General features: G+C 37.4%; 1 protein-coding gene across 3 annotated transcripts in view; it reads left to right on the top strand.

Annotated features, from left to right (window-relative positions):
• The window catches only part of SUGCT (succinyl-CoA:glutarate-CoA transferase), a 777,817-nt gene that overhangs the window by 328,321 nt on the left and 431,278 nt on the right, over window positions 1-18,218 (top strand). For 2 of the 3 annotated variants that reach the window (XM_005679346.3, XM_013963404.2), the window contains one exon: window positions 11,900-12,002. In XM_005679346.3, coding sequence (XP_005679403.1) covers window positions 11,900-12,002 — 103 coding nt within the window. Of the gene's footprint in view, window positions 1-11,899; window positions 12,003-18,218 lie in introns of those variants that run through there. The other variant, XM_018046996.1, reaches the window with a different exon arrangement.

The raw sequence follows: 18,218 nt of genomic DNA on the forward strand, positions 1-18,218 counted from the left end.
GTCCAACTCTTACATCCATACATGACCACTGGATCCTTGGCTAGATGGACCTTTGTTGGCAAAGTATGTCTCTGCTTTTGAATATGCTATCTAGGTTGGTCATAACTTTCCTTCCAAGGAGTAAGCGTCTTTTAATTTCGTGGCTGCAGTCACCATCTGCAGTGATTTTGGAGCCCAAAAAATAAAGTCTGACACTGTTTCCCCATCTATTTCCCATGAAGTGATGGGACCAGATGCCATGATCTTCATTTTCTGAATGTTGAGCTTTAAGCCAACTTTTTCACTTTCCTCTTTCACTTTCATCAAGAGGCTTTTTAGTTCTTCACTTTCTGCCATAAGGGTGGTGTCATCTGCATATCTGAGGTTATTGATATTTCTCCTGGCAATCTTGATTCCAGCTTGTGTTTCTTCCAGCCCAGTGTTTCTCATGATGTACTCTGCATATAAGTTAAATAAACAAGGTGACAATATACAGCCTTGATGTACTCCTTTTCACATTATTTCTGTATAATAAGGTTATAGTTGATTTTGCTTCTTCTTTTGTGTCTATTGACATTTAAATATTTTCTACAACAATTATATATTGCTTATTAGTAGCTTTTTACAAAGAGATCTTGATTTAAGAGGCTTATTTTTTGATATCAGCCACCCTGGTATGAGCAACTGGACACTGGCAACATGGGCAACTTTCCTATATCATGTTTGCAATGATGCTGCTGAGGCTGTAGGGACAGTCACAGCAATGCTGGTCAGTCCAAACCATTATAATATACGACTTACTCTTTACTTAAAATTTGTGCAAAGCAGAACATATTTTGGAACTGTGATCATTAGTATGGATAGGAATTATTAATGAGGTAATAATCTGACTTGTAAGACATAGAGCCTGAGCAGCTTAGTTAAGTGACCTGATGTATTTAAGAGCAAGCTCTTTGAACATTCCATCATGACCCTGCACTAGAAGGCAGTAATAGGGGTCCCTGGATGGATGCTTTCACCATCTTTTGTGTGGCTTGTGGATTGACATGCAGACAAAGAAGAGAGTTAGTGAATGCTAGCAGGACAAAAAAAAAAAAAAGATCTTAAACCATAATTTATCAGTAATATGTAGAGATAAATTCCTAAGAGGAAATAAGGTCTAAGGAAATTACAGGAAATATTAAATCTGTGATTCTGTTTACGGTAGAAACGCAACCAACAAATTCCAGCTGTTTCTCTGTGGGTTATAGAAGTGTCACAGGCCTGTTTATAGTTACTGCATTGCAGACTCCAGCCTGGTTCTTATGGAATCCCACTGGTTTGGTTTGGGTTTACTCAGATTTGTCCAAAGAGGTATTTCCTATAGGTAATACATTTATGGAATGTAGCCCTGTACCACATTTTTGTTCCTTTGATATCTATTCTACTTTCCTCTTCTTCCTGCCAACAATTTGCCTCCCCAGAAATGTTAGTATAGTTTTATTTATTTAACAATTGTGTAGCACTTGTACCATTACAGTGTTCTGAATACCTTCAAAGTATTAATTCTTCTAATTCCTCATGACAAATTTATGAGCTAAATAGTACTTCTTAAACCAACATAGAAAGCAAAAACCTTGAAGGACAAGAATTATGATTTGTCCGCGTTAAAGTTAATAGTTTCTATATTAAAAAATAAAATACTGAGAAGCCAAAAGACAAGCTACAGTTTAGGAGAAGAAATTTGCAATGTGTGTAACTAGTAAAAGATTTGTATGTAGACTTTGCAAATATTCATATAAGTCCATAAGGAAAGAAAAACAGTTCGACTGAAAAAGGACAAAGAATATGAAGAGGAAAGAACCAAAAGGAAAAAAAAAAGTCTATGAAAAAATGCTTAGCTTCTCTAGTTGGGAAAAAATACAACTTAAAGTAACCATGAGATTCCATTCTACCTCTATCTGATTGGCAAAAGTTGCATCTGACAGTAACAAAAATTGGTGAGAATATGGTAGAAGCAGAAATTGACATCAACCACACTGAAGAGCAATTTGGCAAAATCTAAGGCAGCTGACAATGTGCCTACTTTATGACTCAGCATTTCTTGTGCCTACTTTATAACTCAGCAGTTCTATCTCTGTATATATATTGTAGGTAATCCATCCCATATGAACAGAGAAATGTGTAAGGTTCTATTGAAGCAATGTGTACAATAGTAATAAATTGGATACAATGGATCATTAGTATGAGAAAAGATAAGTTGTGGAATATTCATACAGGCATGTGCCCAATGGATAAAATAAATGAGCCAAGTCTATATGCACACATATGTATAGATCTTGAAATTAAAATGTTCAATCAAGTTGCAGTATACAGGTTAAAAATACACAGCATGATAGTTTATAATGCCGGTGGTGGATTTGTTCAAACAGACACACACATATGTAATATGAGTGCAGTAACATGAGCAGAGAGATGCACAAGACCTAGGATGGTGGTTATTTCTGATGTGAATAAAAAGGGGAATAAAGTCAAGGAGAGGTACAAAAGGGGCTTTGTGTTCGTAAGATTTTGTTTCTTAAAAATATGAAGCAAATATGCTAAGATGTTATGAAAAATGTGAGTGGGTGAGGGCACATAAATATTTATGTTATTTTATTTTCTGTCCTTTTCTACTCCTGTACTTTTGGGCATATTTGAAATATTTCACAACAGTAAAATACAAAAACTAAATTTAATAATTTAAAAACTAACTCTAGTGGATAATAGTCCTAAATTTCCTTTTAAAAATTTTTGGTGATGTTGGGGGTATTCCTTGGTGGTCTAGTAGTTAGGACTCTGTGTTTCCACTGCAGGGAGCCTGGGTTTGATTCCTGGTTGGGAACTAAGATCCTGTATGCCACACGGTGTGGCACCTTCCACTCCCCCAAAAAAAGGACATTGAGGAAAATAGTACTTGGAGAAGAATACTTCAGAAACAACCATAATTTAAAAACAGCTTTGGGAAGCTTTGCTATGATATTGAGATAAACTCATTCAAAAACTTTTATGTTATATGGATGCTTGGTGCATGCGTGCTAGGTCTCTTCAGTCATGTCTGACACTCTGTGACCCTGTGGTCCTCCTGGCTCCTCTGCACATGGCACCAGGCACATGCACCAGACAAGAATACTGGAGTGGGTTGCCATGTCCTCCTCCAGGGAATCTTCCTGACCCAGGGATCCAAACCCTTGTCTCTTATGTCTATTGCATTGGCAGGTGGGTTCTTTACCACTAGTACCACCAGAGAGTTCAGTTCAGTTCAGTCACTCAGTCGTGTCTGACTCTTTGAGACCCCGTGAATCGCAGCACGCCAGGCCTCCCTGTCCATCACCAACTCCCAGAGTTCACTCAGACTCACGTCCATCGAGTCAGTGATGCCTTCCAGCCATCTCATCCTCAGTCGTCCCCTTCTCCTCCTGCCCCCAATCCCTCCCAGCAACAAAGTCTTTTCCAATGAGTCAACTCTTTGCATGAGGTGGCCCAAGTACTGGAGTTTCAGCTTTAGCATCATTCCTTCCAAAGAAATCCCAGGGCTGATCCCCTTCAGAATGGACTGGTTGGATCTCCTTGCAGTCCAAGGGACTCTCAAGAGTCTTCTCCAACACCACAGTTCAAAAGCATCAATTCTTTGGCGCTCAGCCTTCTTCACAGTCCAACTCTCACATCCATACATGACCACAGGAAAAACCATAGCCTTGACTAGACAGACCTTAGTCGGCAAAGTAATGTCTCTGCTTTAGAATATACTGTCTAGGTTGGTCATAACTTTTCTTCCAAGGAGTGAGCCACCGGGGAAGTTCTTTGTAAAGTTTTGTATTCAGTTTTCACCAGCTTACAAATAACGCATTTTGTAATTCTCCAGTGTTTTTGTTGTCTCTGCAAGATATTTATTTAGCTTTTTAGGTTTTCCCCCAAACTATTTTGAATTTAAAAGCGCAGTTTTCTGGGTCTAGTCATCTGTGTATCAAGAAGGTAGTGTACTAAGAGAGCTTTCCACTATTCTGGAGAGCCACCTTCATGGTCTAATAGGGAAATCCACCAATGTTTTTTTCTTGTGTGTGTGTGTCTGTGTGTCTGTGTGTCTGTGTGTGTGTGTGTATGGGGATGGAACTAGTATGTGAAAATTTAAAAAGATTAATGGATTTTAGGTTTCAGATGTATAAACATCTAAATTTATTTTCAGAAGTCTGTAGTTGGTAAGTCCATGATTCTACCATAGAGATAGTATAGCAACAAGACAGGTATACATTTCTACTTATGCATAAATATACAAAGCTTTTTAGTAAGTTGATTCACATTTCCAATTATATGAAGAAATCATTATGTGAATTAAAGTATGCTTTTGTAACATAAAGCCATATTCTAATATGTTCGTATCTTACATTTGAATCTTGTGGTTCTCTGGAAAACATAGAAAGTCCCTAAATTGAAACGTTATAAGCTAATGTGACTGAGGTGAAACCTAGGGTAGTTGTCAGTTTACCCTAGACAAATGGTGAATTGTGACCTGCCCTTACTGGTTAGCCTTGCTTTGATTGTTTTTTATAAAAGTTTCCATGTCCTCCAAGAGTCACATAACTGGAGCAATAGGATGTTTGCCCGAGTTGTTTTTTAGGAACTTGGAGTCAGCTGTGTCCACTTCCAGCTTGAGATCACTGAGACGGGTTAAGACCTCCGATCCCCTCTCTGGGCATGTGCAAATATTGACTCTGTGACCTTTTGATGTCAGAGGGCCAGAATCTCCACCCTCATGGCAGGCTAGTGCTGCTATTTTCTGAGCATGTCTCCGACAAAGAAGCCTGTGGCTTGGTTGCATCTACTCAGAAAAACTGCCTCCCCTTTTTCATGTCTGCCATTGCCTTTCCCCATGCTGCTCCCCATGCCTCAGTTTTTATCCCTTAAATATCCCCAGCCCCTTGGCCTTCAGGGAGACAGATCTAAGACTTTTCCCTGTTCTTCTGACTTGGCTGCTTTCGGAAGAAGCCCTTTCTCTGCTGCAAACCTCATTGTCTCAGTGTTTGGCTTGCTGTGCACCAGGCAAATAAACAAACTCTTATTATTCCAAAAGAGTCATATATTCATTCATTCAGCAAATGTTGAGTGCCGACTATATTTTAAGTGATGGGGCTATAACAGTCAAGAAGCAGTCTGGTTTTCTAGTATGGAAGGAGGTAATGATCTTGGGGAAGAAAGCAGTTGGATGGATTTGAGACATCTAAAATTTGTGATTTATGGAAAGGAGGAAATTGGAGGCAGTAAGTTTTATTGTTTAATTAATTAATTAATTGGCTGTATTGCCTCTGCCTTGAGGTACATGAGCTTTTCACTGTGGCACATGGGTTCTTCTCTCTAGTTGCAATGTCCAGGCTTCTCATTGCAGTGCTTAGGTTTCTCTAGTTGTGGTGCACAGACTCTTTAGTTGTGGTGCATAGGCTCAGTAGCCCTGCAGCATGTAGGGTCTTAGTTTCCCCTACCAAGGATTGAACCTGTGTCCCCTGCACTGGAAGGCAGATTCTTAACCACTGGACCACCAGGGAAGTCCCTGGAGGCAGTAAGTTTTTAATCAATTATTGCCATAGACCATGTGTTATGAATCAAAGGCCTGGATAGTGATAGTAATAGGAGGAATAGAGGAATAAAGCTTAACTTTTGAAAAGTTGATTCTTCAGTACAACTATATATAAATTATAAGAAATGATGAGAAGACAAAGTTCCAGATTTAGCCAAGCATTTGAGTTCAGGCAAAGTGGAATATTAGGTTTATGGGGAAAATGGAGGTTGAATCATCCATGGGCAAGTCGTGTTTATAGGGGTAATACTGCAGCTGAGTGGAAATATTCTGTGGTAACCAGAAAGCAAGATCAGGACTAGAAATATGAATTGGGATATCATCTGCATAGCAATAACAAGATTCCTTAAGTGCATAAAAGAAAATGAAGACTATTGGGACTAGAAGAAAAAAGTCAAAGAATTAATAAAAAAAAAACCCAGAAATGGCCAAAGAGGTATTAATAATCCAAAAAGGTATTGTATCATGGGAGTTAAATACAGGATAGATCCACAGCATCAAATACTGCACAGAAAGCAAGTAGGATGAGGACTGTGGAAAGAATATTGGGTCTGTCAAGTGGTCACTGTAGACCCTTGGAGACTGGGTAACAAAAGGTGTTGATGACCAAGTCAGATTTCAGAGGCTCAAGCAGTAATGATAGATTGGAAACAGATAAATAGCATAGTAAAAAAAAAGGTGTAAGAATGTCTGGAAAACTTATTTTTTCAATTGAAAACTTGCTTCTGGTTGACAATAATATGGAGGATATTGATGAGGAGGCAGATTTAAGAAGCATCAGAGGTAGACAGCATGGTGCCTCCTGTCAAGTTTCTTTTTCTCTAAACTCATCAGTCTCCTTCTGTTCTCAGTATCAATGTTGATTTTGTCAGTCCCCTAATGAAAGACCTCTTTGGGTTCCTCTTTGCCAGTGTAAATGCAGTATTCTTAGCAGAGCTCATGAGGTGCCTCATACTTTGGTTCTAACCTCCCTTTTGCATTTCATCTTTTGCTACTCGAGACACAGGAGATTTCAGATTCTTTCCAGACTGGGTCTTTGTACACCTTGATCTTTCTGCCTGAAGATTCTTATTCCCATCTTTCACATGGAAAATTCTAACTCATCCTTCAACACCTGGCTCAAGTGTCACCTCATTTTTGAACTCTTTGTGACTCCCCCAGGCCCTGTGCAGGTCTCCCTCTTTGGTGCTTCAGCTGGAAGTTATTCATTCATATTTTTGTCTCAGCATCCTGCACTGTAATTCATAAATTTTCATAACTGTGTTCTCCATTAGACAATGTGGTCTCTAGATATAATGACTTTCTTTTTTATTGTTGTAATCCCCATGATTGGCACACAACAAACCTGTGAAAAGCATAGGAATGAATGAGTATTCATGTAAAGAGATTTGCCTTGAGGTATATTGGATGAAAGTGAAGAAGCATCTTAGTGCTAAGTGAAATAAGCCAGACACAGGAATACAGATACCATGTGATCTCACTCACTTATGTGTGGAATCTAAAAAAAGTTGAACCCATAGAACCGGAGTGTAGAATGCTGGTTGCCAGGGGATATGGTGTGGGGGAAATGAGGACATACTGGTCAAAGGGAATAAACTGTCAGCTAAAAGATGAAAAATTCTGAGCTCTAATATACAATATGGTAATTATAGGTAATAATACTATATCAAATACTCAAAACAAATAAGTGTTCTAACCACATACACAGAAATGATAACTGTTAGGTGATGGATCCATTGATTGACTTGATTTGGTAATCATTTCATAATGTATACGTATTTTAAAATCATCATATTGTTCTCCTTAAAAAATCCTATTATACAAACTAAATATGTGTGATTTTTGTTTGTTATATCTCAAAAACATTGGGAGGGGGAAAGCTATATGAATTTGAGCAGGTAAATTTTCCTGAATCTGAGTTTCCTTTTGATCAAAGGAGAATAATAGTTACCTTATAATGTACTTGTGAGGATAAAATCAATAAGATATAGATCAAACAATTAATGACCAGCATTAATTAATAGTTTCCTTAATGAGTAATAATTAAATATTAATGAAATAGTTGCCATTTATTATAACAATTAATAATAATTTATTGATTATTTCCAAATCTTATCTTCATGGCATGGATCTCTTACTAGTAGATCTATGGTCTTGAATTTGGCTGCAACTTTAGTCCAGTCTCTAAAGAGAAGAATTCGGGTTTGTTTTATAGGTTAAATTTTGATGTTAAGAAATTTAAACTCAAGTCTTCCTAAATGGTGTAATCTGATTAACAGTAACCATTTGGCATCAAGTGAATTCAACAGAAATGTAGAATTAAATATATGGGTTGGTTGATTAAGTTCACAATTAAGTCTGAATTGTTTTATGAGTCTCCAGATAATTTCCCAGAGGAGGCTTCTAGCTTTGGGGCCAGATCCAAGGACACCCTTCTTGTCTTAGCTCAGGATTGTGTTGCCCTGAGTGATTTAAATCAGCTCTTTGCATATTTTTTTAGCAAAATTTTTGTGGTTCATAAAAACATGTGCTTACAGGGTTGTTGTTTTTTTTTTTTTTGCATAGATAAAGGAAAGGATTCTACATCAGATTTAGATCAAGAGATAGATTTTCAGAAGAAAATGATGGGTATGTCCTCTGGGAGTAGTGGAATGCAGTGATGTTTGGTCTCTGACTGAGTGTAAGGCACTTATGAACACGTCCACGCCCACACCCACGCAAATACACAAACAGTGGTCACACTTCAGCTCCAGACGCTGCATTTCTCTCCAGTCTCACATCCAGAGTGCATCTGATGTTTTCCATAATGTGAAATAAATCCCTCTGTTGCTCAGTGGTGAAAACCTTATATAAATACTAAAACTTCAAATATTCCCCTGCGTTTTTGTTGGCAAGACTGCAGCTACGGGTTTGTTTAGATATTGACATGCACTTTCAGGCCACTTGGGTGAGTTCAGTGGTGATAAATTCATTTGTCTTAAAAATGTACCATACTAACCATTATAACACTCTGTTTATTAACACTTAAGTAATTGACACCCTGATTGGAAAGGTTCAGGTTCAAAGTACCACTTCTATTCTTTCAACGTATATCATTTTGGTGATATCTATCTATCTATATATCTTAGGAAATCTTGGCCAGGAGATGACTTTAACAGTCATTGAGCAGAAAACATGGATGTGAAGAATCCACTAATTCAAAAGACATTTAATCTTGCATTGTGGTGTTCCCATGACAGAATATCTTTCAGTACTTAGAAGTGAGAAATTTTATTATATATTAAATAAGGATAGTTAACATTATTGGGCCATAATTAATGTGTGTAGTGAAAAGTCATTATCATAATGGAGAAGAAAAGGAAGGCAATATTTTTAGAGGCAGTAATCAATGCTTGGGCTTTCCAGGTGACTCAGTAATAAGAATCTGCCTGCAAGTGCAGGAGATTCAGGTTTGATACCTAGGTCAGAAGATCCCCTGGAGAAGAAAATGGCAGCCCACTCCGGTATTCTTGCCTTGGCAAACCCATGGACAGAGGAGCCTTGTGGGCTACAGTCCATGGGGTCACAAAAGTCCAACAAAGCGTAAGATTTAGTGACTAAAACAACAACAGCAACAATCAAAGCCTGGTGTATAGTAGACACTCCTTCAGTTCAGTTCAGTTTAGTCGCTCAGTTGTGTCTGACTCTTTGCGACCCCAAGAATCGCAGCATGCCAGGCCTCCCTGTCCATCACCAAATCCTAGAGTTCACTCAGACTCACGTCCATCGAGTCAGTGATGCCATCCAGCCATCTCATCCTCTGTCGTCCCCTTCTCCTCCTACCTCCAATCCCTCCCAGCAACAAAGTCTTTTCCAATGAGTCAACTCTTTGCATGAGGTGGCCAAAGTACTGGAGTTTCAGTTTTAGCATAATCCCTTCCAAAGAAATCCCAGGGCTGATCTTCTTCAGAATGGACTGGTTGATCTCCTTGCAGGCCAGGGGACTCTCAAGAGTCTTCTCCAACACCACAGTTCAAAAGCATCAATACTTCGGTGCTCAGCCTTCTTCACAGTCCAACTCTCACATCCATACATGACCACAGGAAAAACCATAGCCTTGACTAGACGGACCTTAGTCAGCAAAGTAATGTCTCTGCTTTTCAATATGCTATCTAGGTTGGTCATAACTTTTCTTCCAAGGAGTAAGCATCTTTTAATTTCATGGCTGCAGTCACCATCTGCAGTGATTTTGGAGCCCCCAAAAATAAAGTCTGACGCTCTATTTCCCCATCTATTTCCCATGAAGTGATGGGACCAGATGCCATGATCTTCGTTTTCTGAATGTTGAGCTTTCAACAAACTTTTTCACTCTCCTCTTTCACTTTCATCAAGAGGCTTTTTAGTTCCTCTTCACTTTCTGCCATAAGGGTGGTGTCATCTGCATATCTGAGGTGATTGATATTTCTCCCAGCAATCTTGATTCCAGCTTATGTTTCTTCCAGTCCAGCATTTCTCATGATGTACTCTGCATATAAGTTAAATAAGCAGGGTGACAATATACAGCCTTGACATACTCCTTTTCCTATTTGGAACCAGTCTGTTGTTCCATGTCCAGTTCTAACTGTTGCTTCCTGACCTGCATACAGATTCCTTAGATGGTTATAAAACAAGTGGATATATAAATAGGATTAATTACATTCCTAGTGAAATGTAATGGCACCCCACTACAGTACTCTTGCCTGGAAAATCCCATGGACAGAGGAGCCTGGTGGGCTGTAGTCCATGGGGTCGCTAAGAGTCAGACATGACTGAGCGACTTCACTTTCACTTTTCACTTTCATGCATTGGAGAAGGAAATGGCAACCCACTCCAGTGTTCTTGCCTGGAGAATCCCAGGGATGGGGGATCCTGGTGGCTGCCATCTATGGGGTCGCACAGAGTCGGACACGACTGAGGCGACTTAGCAGCAGCAGCACCAGCAGTGAAATGTAATCCTACCTTCATTAAAAAATTTTATTAGATCCTTATGTGAAAATTTATGATTGAGCACAATTGTTCATATTTTGTCTTTCAGAGACTACATTAATTCAGTCTTTTTTTCTTTTTATCTGTTAGATGGCAATGAAAGAAGTATGGTTAAAATATTGATACTGCATTTATCCTTTTTTTTAAATAGTGGAAGAAATCAATTTCTTTGACAAATTCCCATAGAATCTACTGATCTGAGATTAACTCTAGCAATGTCTAAAAGAGCTGAATAGAAGCCCATGCATATTAAATATTTCTACATTTCCAGTAGTTCTTCCATATTGATGAAGCATTAATACTTTAATACTTCAATATGTGCTGCTAATAATTCACTACAGCTAACTCTTTTAAAAAATCCCTTTTAACCTATATTATTACTTAACTAAAATAAATTTACTATTTTAACAGCTAACAGTTCTAAAATTCTTCATATATTATGAACTATGAGTGTTGAGTTGTCTTTGAGGATCCAAGTTTTTTTCCTGTGTTCACTGTCTTAACAGAAAACCAAAAGACAGTATATTTCATTAATGAAGTAGGTCCCCTTCCCTTAAGACATAATAGAGGAAAAACGACATCAGATAAGCTTTTGTGTCTGAGAAGTCCTATTCCAAGTTACAGTGGAAACAAACAGAGGTAAAGGGCTTGTATGGATTTAGATACTAGTCTTTGTATGTCTCCATTTGTTCTGATCAGTAAGCTGCAGTGCAAGTACCTAAATAGTTAAGGTTTTTTTTTTTTTTTTTAGGCGAGGGATTGTGCCTGTTAATTCTGATGTGCCTTACATATAATGCAGATAAAACATATAGCTTTCTTTTAAAATAGATTCACTAGTTTATTTTTTGTTTTGAGGAATAATTTAACATATGTGTATCTATCTTAACCTCATATACTATTCCTGAGATCTAAAAAACCACTTTGTAAATGACATTATGTGCAAAACTGCAGTAATATTATATTATCATTATTAAGTTCATCAAGTGTTCAATACCACATTTGAAGCTCGGTTAATACAAAAGCTCATTTTATACCTAATCTTTCTTCTCTGAGGGACTCTCTGTCAAAAATTTTATAGGGGAAGAAACAGGAGGAATTTCAACTCTGTGGTGGGTTTTTAAACAAGGGGACCTGAGTGACTATTCTTATTGCTTACAGGGCAACTCAAATTGTTTCATGTTGGCAACATTCTGTCAAAACTAGGCACAAGGAAAGTTAAAGAAACATATTTTTGTCATTATCAGTTGCTTTCAAAGAGGGCTGTATGAGAAAAAAGGTTGTGTTCTTTAAGTATAAAGGTGCATCTGTTTTGTTATCTGTTCCTAGGTTTAAAGAAGAAATGACCAGCAGGTGGTTACAGCTCTTTGAAGGAAGTGGAGTCCCGTATGGCCCGATTAACAACATGAAGAATGTGTTTGCAGAACCTCAGGTTTGATTTTTGAAAATTTTAGGATGTTTTGGTTAAAAACACAAGAATTTACCTCTTTTTTTCTATCCAGACTGATTCATATAAATGTACATTAGCCATTGGTCTTGAAAAGTCATATCACATGATTTTTTACTCTAGGTTAAATTATCCATCTGAAATAAAAAAATAATCAAAATTTGGAACTGGCTATCTACAATTATACCTTTATATCAATTAGATCTAACATATTTCTCCAGCGGTCACTACATGACATTTTTAAGGTCAGGGCATTTGTTTTTTTCCTGAAAAATGGAATAAAAACAATTGAGAGTTGGGATCAGGCACTCAGAGATCATTCTCTGCAGGAAGAAGCAGGAGTAAGAAATGTGTAATTTTCAGAGTTACAGTTCCCCTCTCACCATATGGCTATTTTAAAATGGATAGAGAAGTCATCATTAATTTCGCTGATTAGAGACATCTATATGCTTTGAATGATGTGCAATATTCATGAAGAAGACAAAATTGAATAGAGATTCATGCTGTACATTGTTTACAGACTCCTTGAGTTTCAGAAGTTGGGATCATCTGAAAAAATATTTCTTCTATAACACTGTTCAAATGATTATTTTGAGATAAGGTCAGAATAATAAGTTTTGATGTTATTTAAACAGCCTCACTGCAAGCAATTTACCATTGCTCAAATTCACATATTAATCCCATAATGTAGAGGAGCTCCCTTTTTCTGTGAAACTTTCACTGTGATTATTCACGTATCTTGTCAGCTTGCAACATTTCAAAATTATAGTCTATCTCTTCATTTTTTTCATTTTTATAATGGTAGATTTTTCTTTGAAATAAGTTGCTGAAAATGGAATACACTTTTTGAGGGAGAAAACTGACCTGACTAACTTTGGTACCTTTGTCTTACATGAATATTTGTTTAAAGGAAAATTGAAATGTATTCAAATCAATGATTTCAGTATTTACTGGAGGAAAATAAACAAAGGTGATTAATGCAGGAATTCTGCTCTGTGCTATTTTTTTGGCCAATATGGTGATTATGGAAAGGCTTTGTTCCTAGTGAAAGAACGGTCAATAAGAATTGGAGGAAAGGGAGTCCTCTTGATACGGACTGAGTCTTTGTTAAGGGGTCCCCACTACACTACATTGCTGGTGAATGCTGGTGATTCCTTGTGATGAGGTAACAGTGTGTATACCCTGAATGTCACAGACCAGAGGGCCAGTTATCTCACTTCATAAGTTGAATGAGGCCAAGCTTTGGCTTTAAGCTGTTGCAGAGGAATGGGTGGGTTTTGCCATTATTCCCCTGCTTACAAGTAGAACTGAGGTGTGTAGGGCTTCCTGTGTAACTCAATTTGAGGGCACATTTCTCTAGAGATAATTCCTGAGAGTTCTTCCATCAGTGTTTCTGTTGGCTTCACCTGTGTTTCATTGAGAATAAAGGCACCAAAGCAGGAATGTTTTTTTAAAAATTATTAGATATAGTCAAGGATTACTTATTTTTTAGGCTTTGATAAACAAGGATCTAAGTTCCTACACTTAAAACTATTCACTTTGTGGGCTGGCTCAAATTGAATATTGGGTAAATAGGATTTTCATTCTCAATTTTCCCTTGTAGATCAGTTTAATTACTTTCATTTTTGGATCGGAACTCCTTTGGACCTACAGGAAGTTTCTAGTATTGGTCTGTGGCTTATTTTTAGCACTGAAACAAAATTTCAAATAGAGAATATAATATATCCTAAGCCAGGATACCAATTTTTTCTTCTCAAAGTCTCTGAAAAATAGCTTCTTATTCACCAAAACCAAATTCTAATTGTTACAGTTCTAGCATGAAAAGTTCTTAATCATACAGTTATGGTCATTGACAGTCATACTCTAGTTCCAAGAATAGAGTTGGTTTCTTTTATACATGATTTCATTCTTCTTTGGAATTTAAATACCAAAATCTGTGTATAAAAGTATCTGGATTTTTAGAAAGACTAGAGAACAGTGTAGTATTAATGCATTTTAAATATGAGCAAAGATTACTATGACAATTGTATGTAGGACTGTTTGGCACAAGAAATAAGGGTATCATCTTTTCCCATGCCTGGAAGTGTTCGGCTGTTTTAGAAGGATTCTCTATCATTAGGTATTTTGATAGGACTGTAGAAGATGAAAAAAACGGAGTTAAAAATTTCTGTATATCCAGTTTTTTAAGGAATCTCCACACTATTCTCCATGGAGGCTGTACTAGTTTGCATTCCCACCAACAGTGTAAGAGGGTTCCCTTTTGTCCATACCCTCTCCAGCATTTATTGTTTATAGACTTTTGGATCGCAGCCATTCTGACTGGTGTGAGATGGTACCTCATTGTGGTTTTGATTTGCATTTCTCTGATAATGAGTGACTGATGGTGGTAATGCAAACTAGTTATAGCCACTATAGAAAACAGTGTGGCGATTTCTTAAAAAACTGGAAATAGAACTGCCATACGACCCAACAATCCCACTGCTGGGCATACAGACTGAGGAAACCAGAATGGAAAGAGGCACGTGTACCCCAATGTTCATCGCAGCACTGTTTACAATAGCCAGAACATGGAAGCAACTTAGATGTCCATCAGCAGGCAAATGGATAAGAAAACTGGTACATATACACAATGGAATATTACTCAGCTATTAAAAAGAATGCATTTGAATCAGTTCTAATGAGGTGGAGGAAACTGGAGTCTATTATACAGAGTGAAGTAAGTCAGAAAAGAAAATACCAATACAGTATATTAATGCATATATATGGAATTTAGAAAGATGGTAATGATGACCCAATATGGGAGACAGCAAAAGAGACACAGATGTAAAGAACAGACTTTTGGACTCTGAGGAAGAAGGCGAGGGTGGGATGATTTGAGAGAATAGCATTGAAACGTGTATTACCATATGTGAAATAGATCGCCAGTCCAGGTTCGATGCACGAGACAAGGTGCTCAGGGCTAGTGCAGTGGGATGATCCTGAGGGATGGAATGGGGAGGGGGGCGTTCAGGATGGGGAACACATGTACACCCATGGCTGATTCGTGTCAATGTATGGCAAAAACCACTACAATATTGTAAAGTAATTAGCCTCCAATTAAAATAAATACATTTTTAAAATTTTGATAAAATAAATTATTAAGGAAAACATACCTTAAGATAATATCTAAAAGGAAACTACTCTGAAAGTTCATTTAACAAACCTTTTATTGTATTCAACATTTACTATGTACTAGATGCTAGGGATTTAGCATGAATTTAGTAATTCTTTTACTTTCTGAAAAATAAATTATAAGTTGATTTAGGTAGCAAGTACCCAGTAAAATTTCACTGATGCATGAATCAGGGGATGAGTGAGTTGGTTAACTTTGTAAAGTATAGGTTTCCAAATAATCAAGTGGCTACTGTCCCCCCTGTGTGGGACTGACTGACTCATATGTGGAGCTGGCTGAGAAGCCTTTGAAACTCCAGGGACTAAGCATAATACAATAGCTAAGACCATGGAATCAGAAGTGTTGGGAAGTTTTATAAGATTTCTAGGCTTCAGTTTCCTCAACGCTCAAGTAATGAAATAGAACCTTTTCTCTATACTATAAAGTTAAATGGGATAACGTTTATCAAAGTCACATAGTAGGGATTGTTAAATGGTAAATGTTCAGTAAAAAGTAATAGCTCTGGTTATGGTGCCCTTCACAGTTATATTTTGCTAAAAGATATCTTTACTTATCATCATGTAGTAGATAGAGGCAAATCCAGTGTAGCTGTGAGGATGGGGATCATCAGCTTGACATCAGGCTCTAGCTAATATCCTTTTAAGGAAATGCATCTGCAAACTTTGTGCCAAGAAGTGCTTAGCCCGTCATTTTTCTGATTACTGAAAATCTTTTTGTTTTCCATTTTCTATAAAAGTATGATTTCCGTTCAAGGTGTCCTCCCTTGTTTTTCCCCTGATGAGCTGTGGAGTTTCTTGGCCCCCAGTACATGGAACTGGCCACTTCTGTTCGGATGTGGGACTGCGCCACTGGCGCCCGGGGCCCAGCTCTCCATGTGTGCCTGGCCAGCACAGCTGCTAGTACAACTGAAAATTGATTTGGGTGAAGTACAAGGCCTGGAACATGGCGCAGGAAGTGAAACTTTGATGAAGTGAAAAGGGGTATGTCTAACCAAAAAAAAAAAAAAAAATAGAAGCATCAAAGAGCAGGAGAGAATTTTCTGTGAACCTACTTATCAAGTGGACCATTTATATTTCATCTCTGGTTTGAACATGGTAGACAAGTTTACTTGATGTTTGAAATTATTCCTGACCAAAATAATGTCTTCATAGTCTCATGCTCTGAGAAAACTTGTCTTTTAACTCAATGGAAACTACAAATGATTTTTTTCTTGGATAGATGCAAGGTTGTCTACCTTTTATCTTCTGATTATATGCTGCAGTCCTTTGCACAGTTAAAATGATCCTGCAGGCATCCACTGTTAAGTCAATCAAGAATACTACAGGGGGTTTTGGTCTGCATTTACTGATAGCTCTGAGAAGTTTTGATCCAAAACCTTTTTAGTGGGAGTTTTATTGTTTTTTTCTTCCTCAGTGATACATTATCTGAGGAAAACTCTGTGCATTATAGAAGTATAATATAGATTATTGGCATATAGATTTTTAATAGTCATGTTTCCAAGTGCTTTCTTAAAATATCTTCTTTTAATCAGGCCAAGATTGTGCAGTACATTAAAAGAATTCTCCAAAAGCTTAAAAATCTTACTAGATGACCTCAGTATGGTCCTATTTAACATACCCTTGGGAACATATGCATGAAATACATTGTGGTTTGAGGTTTTCCAACCCAAATAAACTTAAAAGAAAATGTAGCTTTTAATAGAAACTATTCAAATTCCTGCAAAAATAGGTATGGGTCTCGCCACTGGGAGGATTTAAAAGCATTATTATCTACTATGAGAATCAAAAGAGAATTTGTTATCCTGCTTTTTCTATTTTGCTCAAGACCATATATTTGGTGGTTCTAGTGTATGACCATTTTTGAATGAACTTCTCAATTAAACAAATATATATATGAATAATTGAACCTCTGACTAATATTTTTATTTCTCCTTGATGCCATGACCTGTGGGTGGGAAAGAAAGGGCAAAGGGTGTCGCAAAACTGGTGTTATTTAACAGAGTCTTCATATTTGTACCACACAAGTTGAAGACATCAGGTGTAAGACATCACCCTAAAGCATCACTTCTGAGAACTATTGGGAGGGAAATAGCAGAACTGAAATATCACAGCTGGCCCTGATTTTAACTGGTGCCAAACACCTGCAGGCCCTAAAAGGATACCAAAACAAAACCCCACCCTGTGGCAGCAAGCCAGCCCTTAACAACTCTTCCTTAACTTTCCATCACCATCAAAATTAATTTAACATTTTCTTCAGAAACCTTATTCTTCCTGTCCCAGAAGGCCATTACAACTCCTTTAGCCAATCTTTCATATGGGATAAATATGTCATAGAAACAAACAGAGTGAAGTCTTGAAATATTTGATCACTTAAAAAATTATCTGTTGTTTTCATATCATTATTTGTGGAAGGCTGTGAAGTTGGAGGCTTTATTAATCTCTAGGTTAGCTCATAGTCTCTAAGTGATTTTGTTTTAGCACATTTTGGCAGAATATCTGAGCATCTGGGGGAAAAAGCCTTCAATATTCATATAGTAAGTGTCAGAAGCTCCCCAAAATACAGAGCTATTTTTCAAGCCCTTTCTACCTTATACATACAGGCACACATGTGCATACATGAACACACATACACACATGCACCGTTGATGTATTTCAAAGATTGCTTTTTGAATGACATTCCTTAGTTGCATAGCCCTGAGAGGGTTATACAAATCAAGCAAAATTATATCCTTGTTTCTAATACTGCTGGGAAATATGTACATACAGTGCTCCCTGTAACTGGAAAATGGATGATGAAGATCTGAGGTGAAACAGTTTGTCTGGATATAATTCTTAGTAGACAAGAGATTAAAAAGTAGAATTTATGTTTATCTGTCAGTGTATATGACACATTTCAGATGATGAACAAATTCAGACGTATTATGTGTGTGAATATTCAGTCCTGAATATTCATTGGAAGGACTGATAGTGAAGCTGAAACTCTAATACTTTGGCCACCTGATGCGAAGAACTGACTCATTTGAAAAGACC

Source organism: Capra hircus, chromosome 4 (assembly GCF_001704415.2).
Source record: "Capra hircus breed San Clemente chromosome 4, ASM170441v1, whole genome shotgun sequence".
Taxonomy (NCBI): domain Eukaryota; kingdom Metazoa; phylum Chordata; class Mammalia; order Artiodactyla; family Bovidae; genus Capra; species Capra hircus.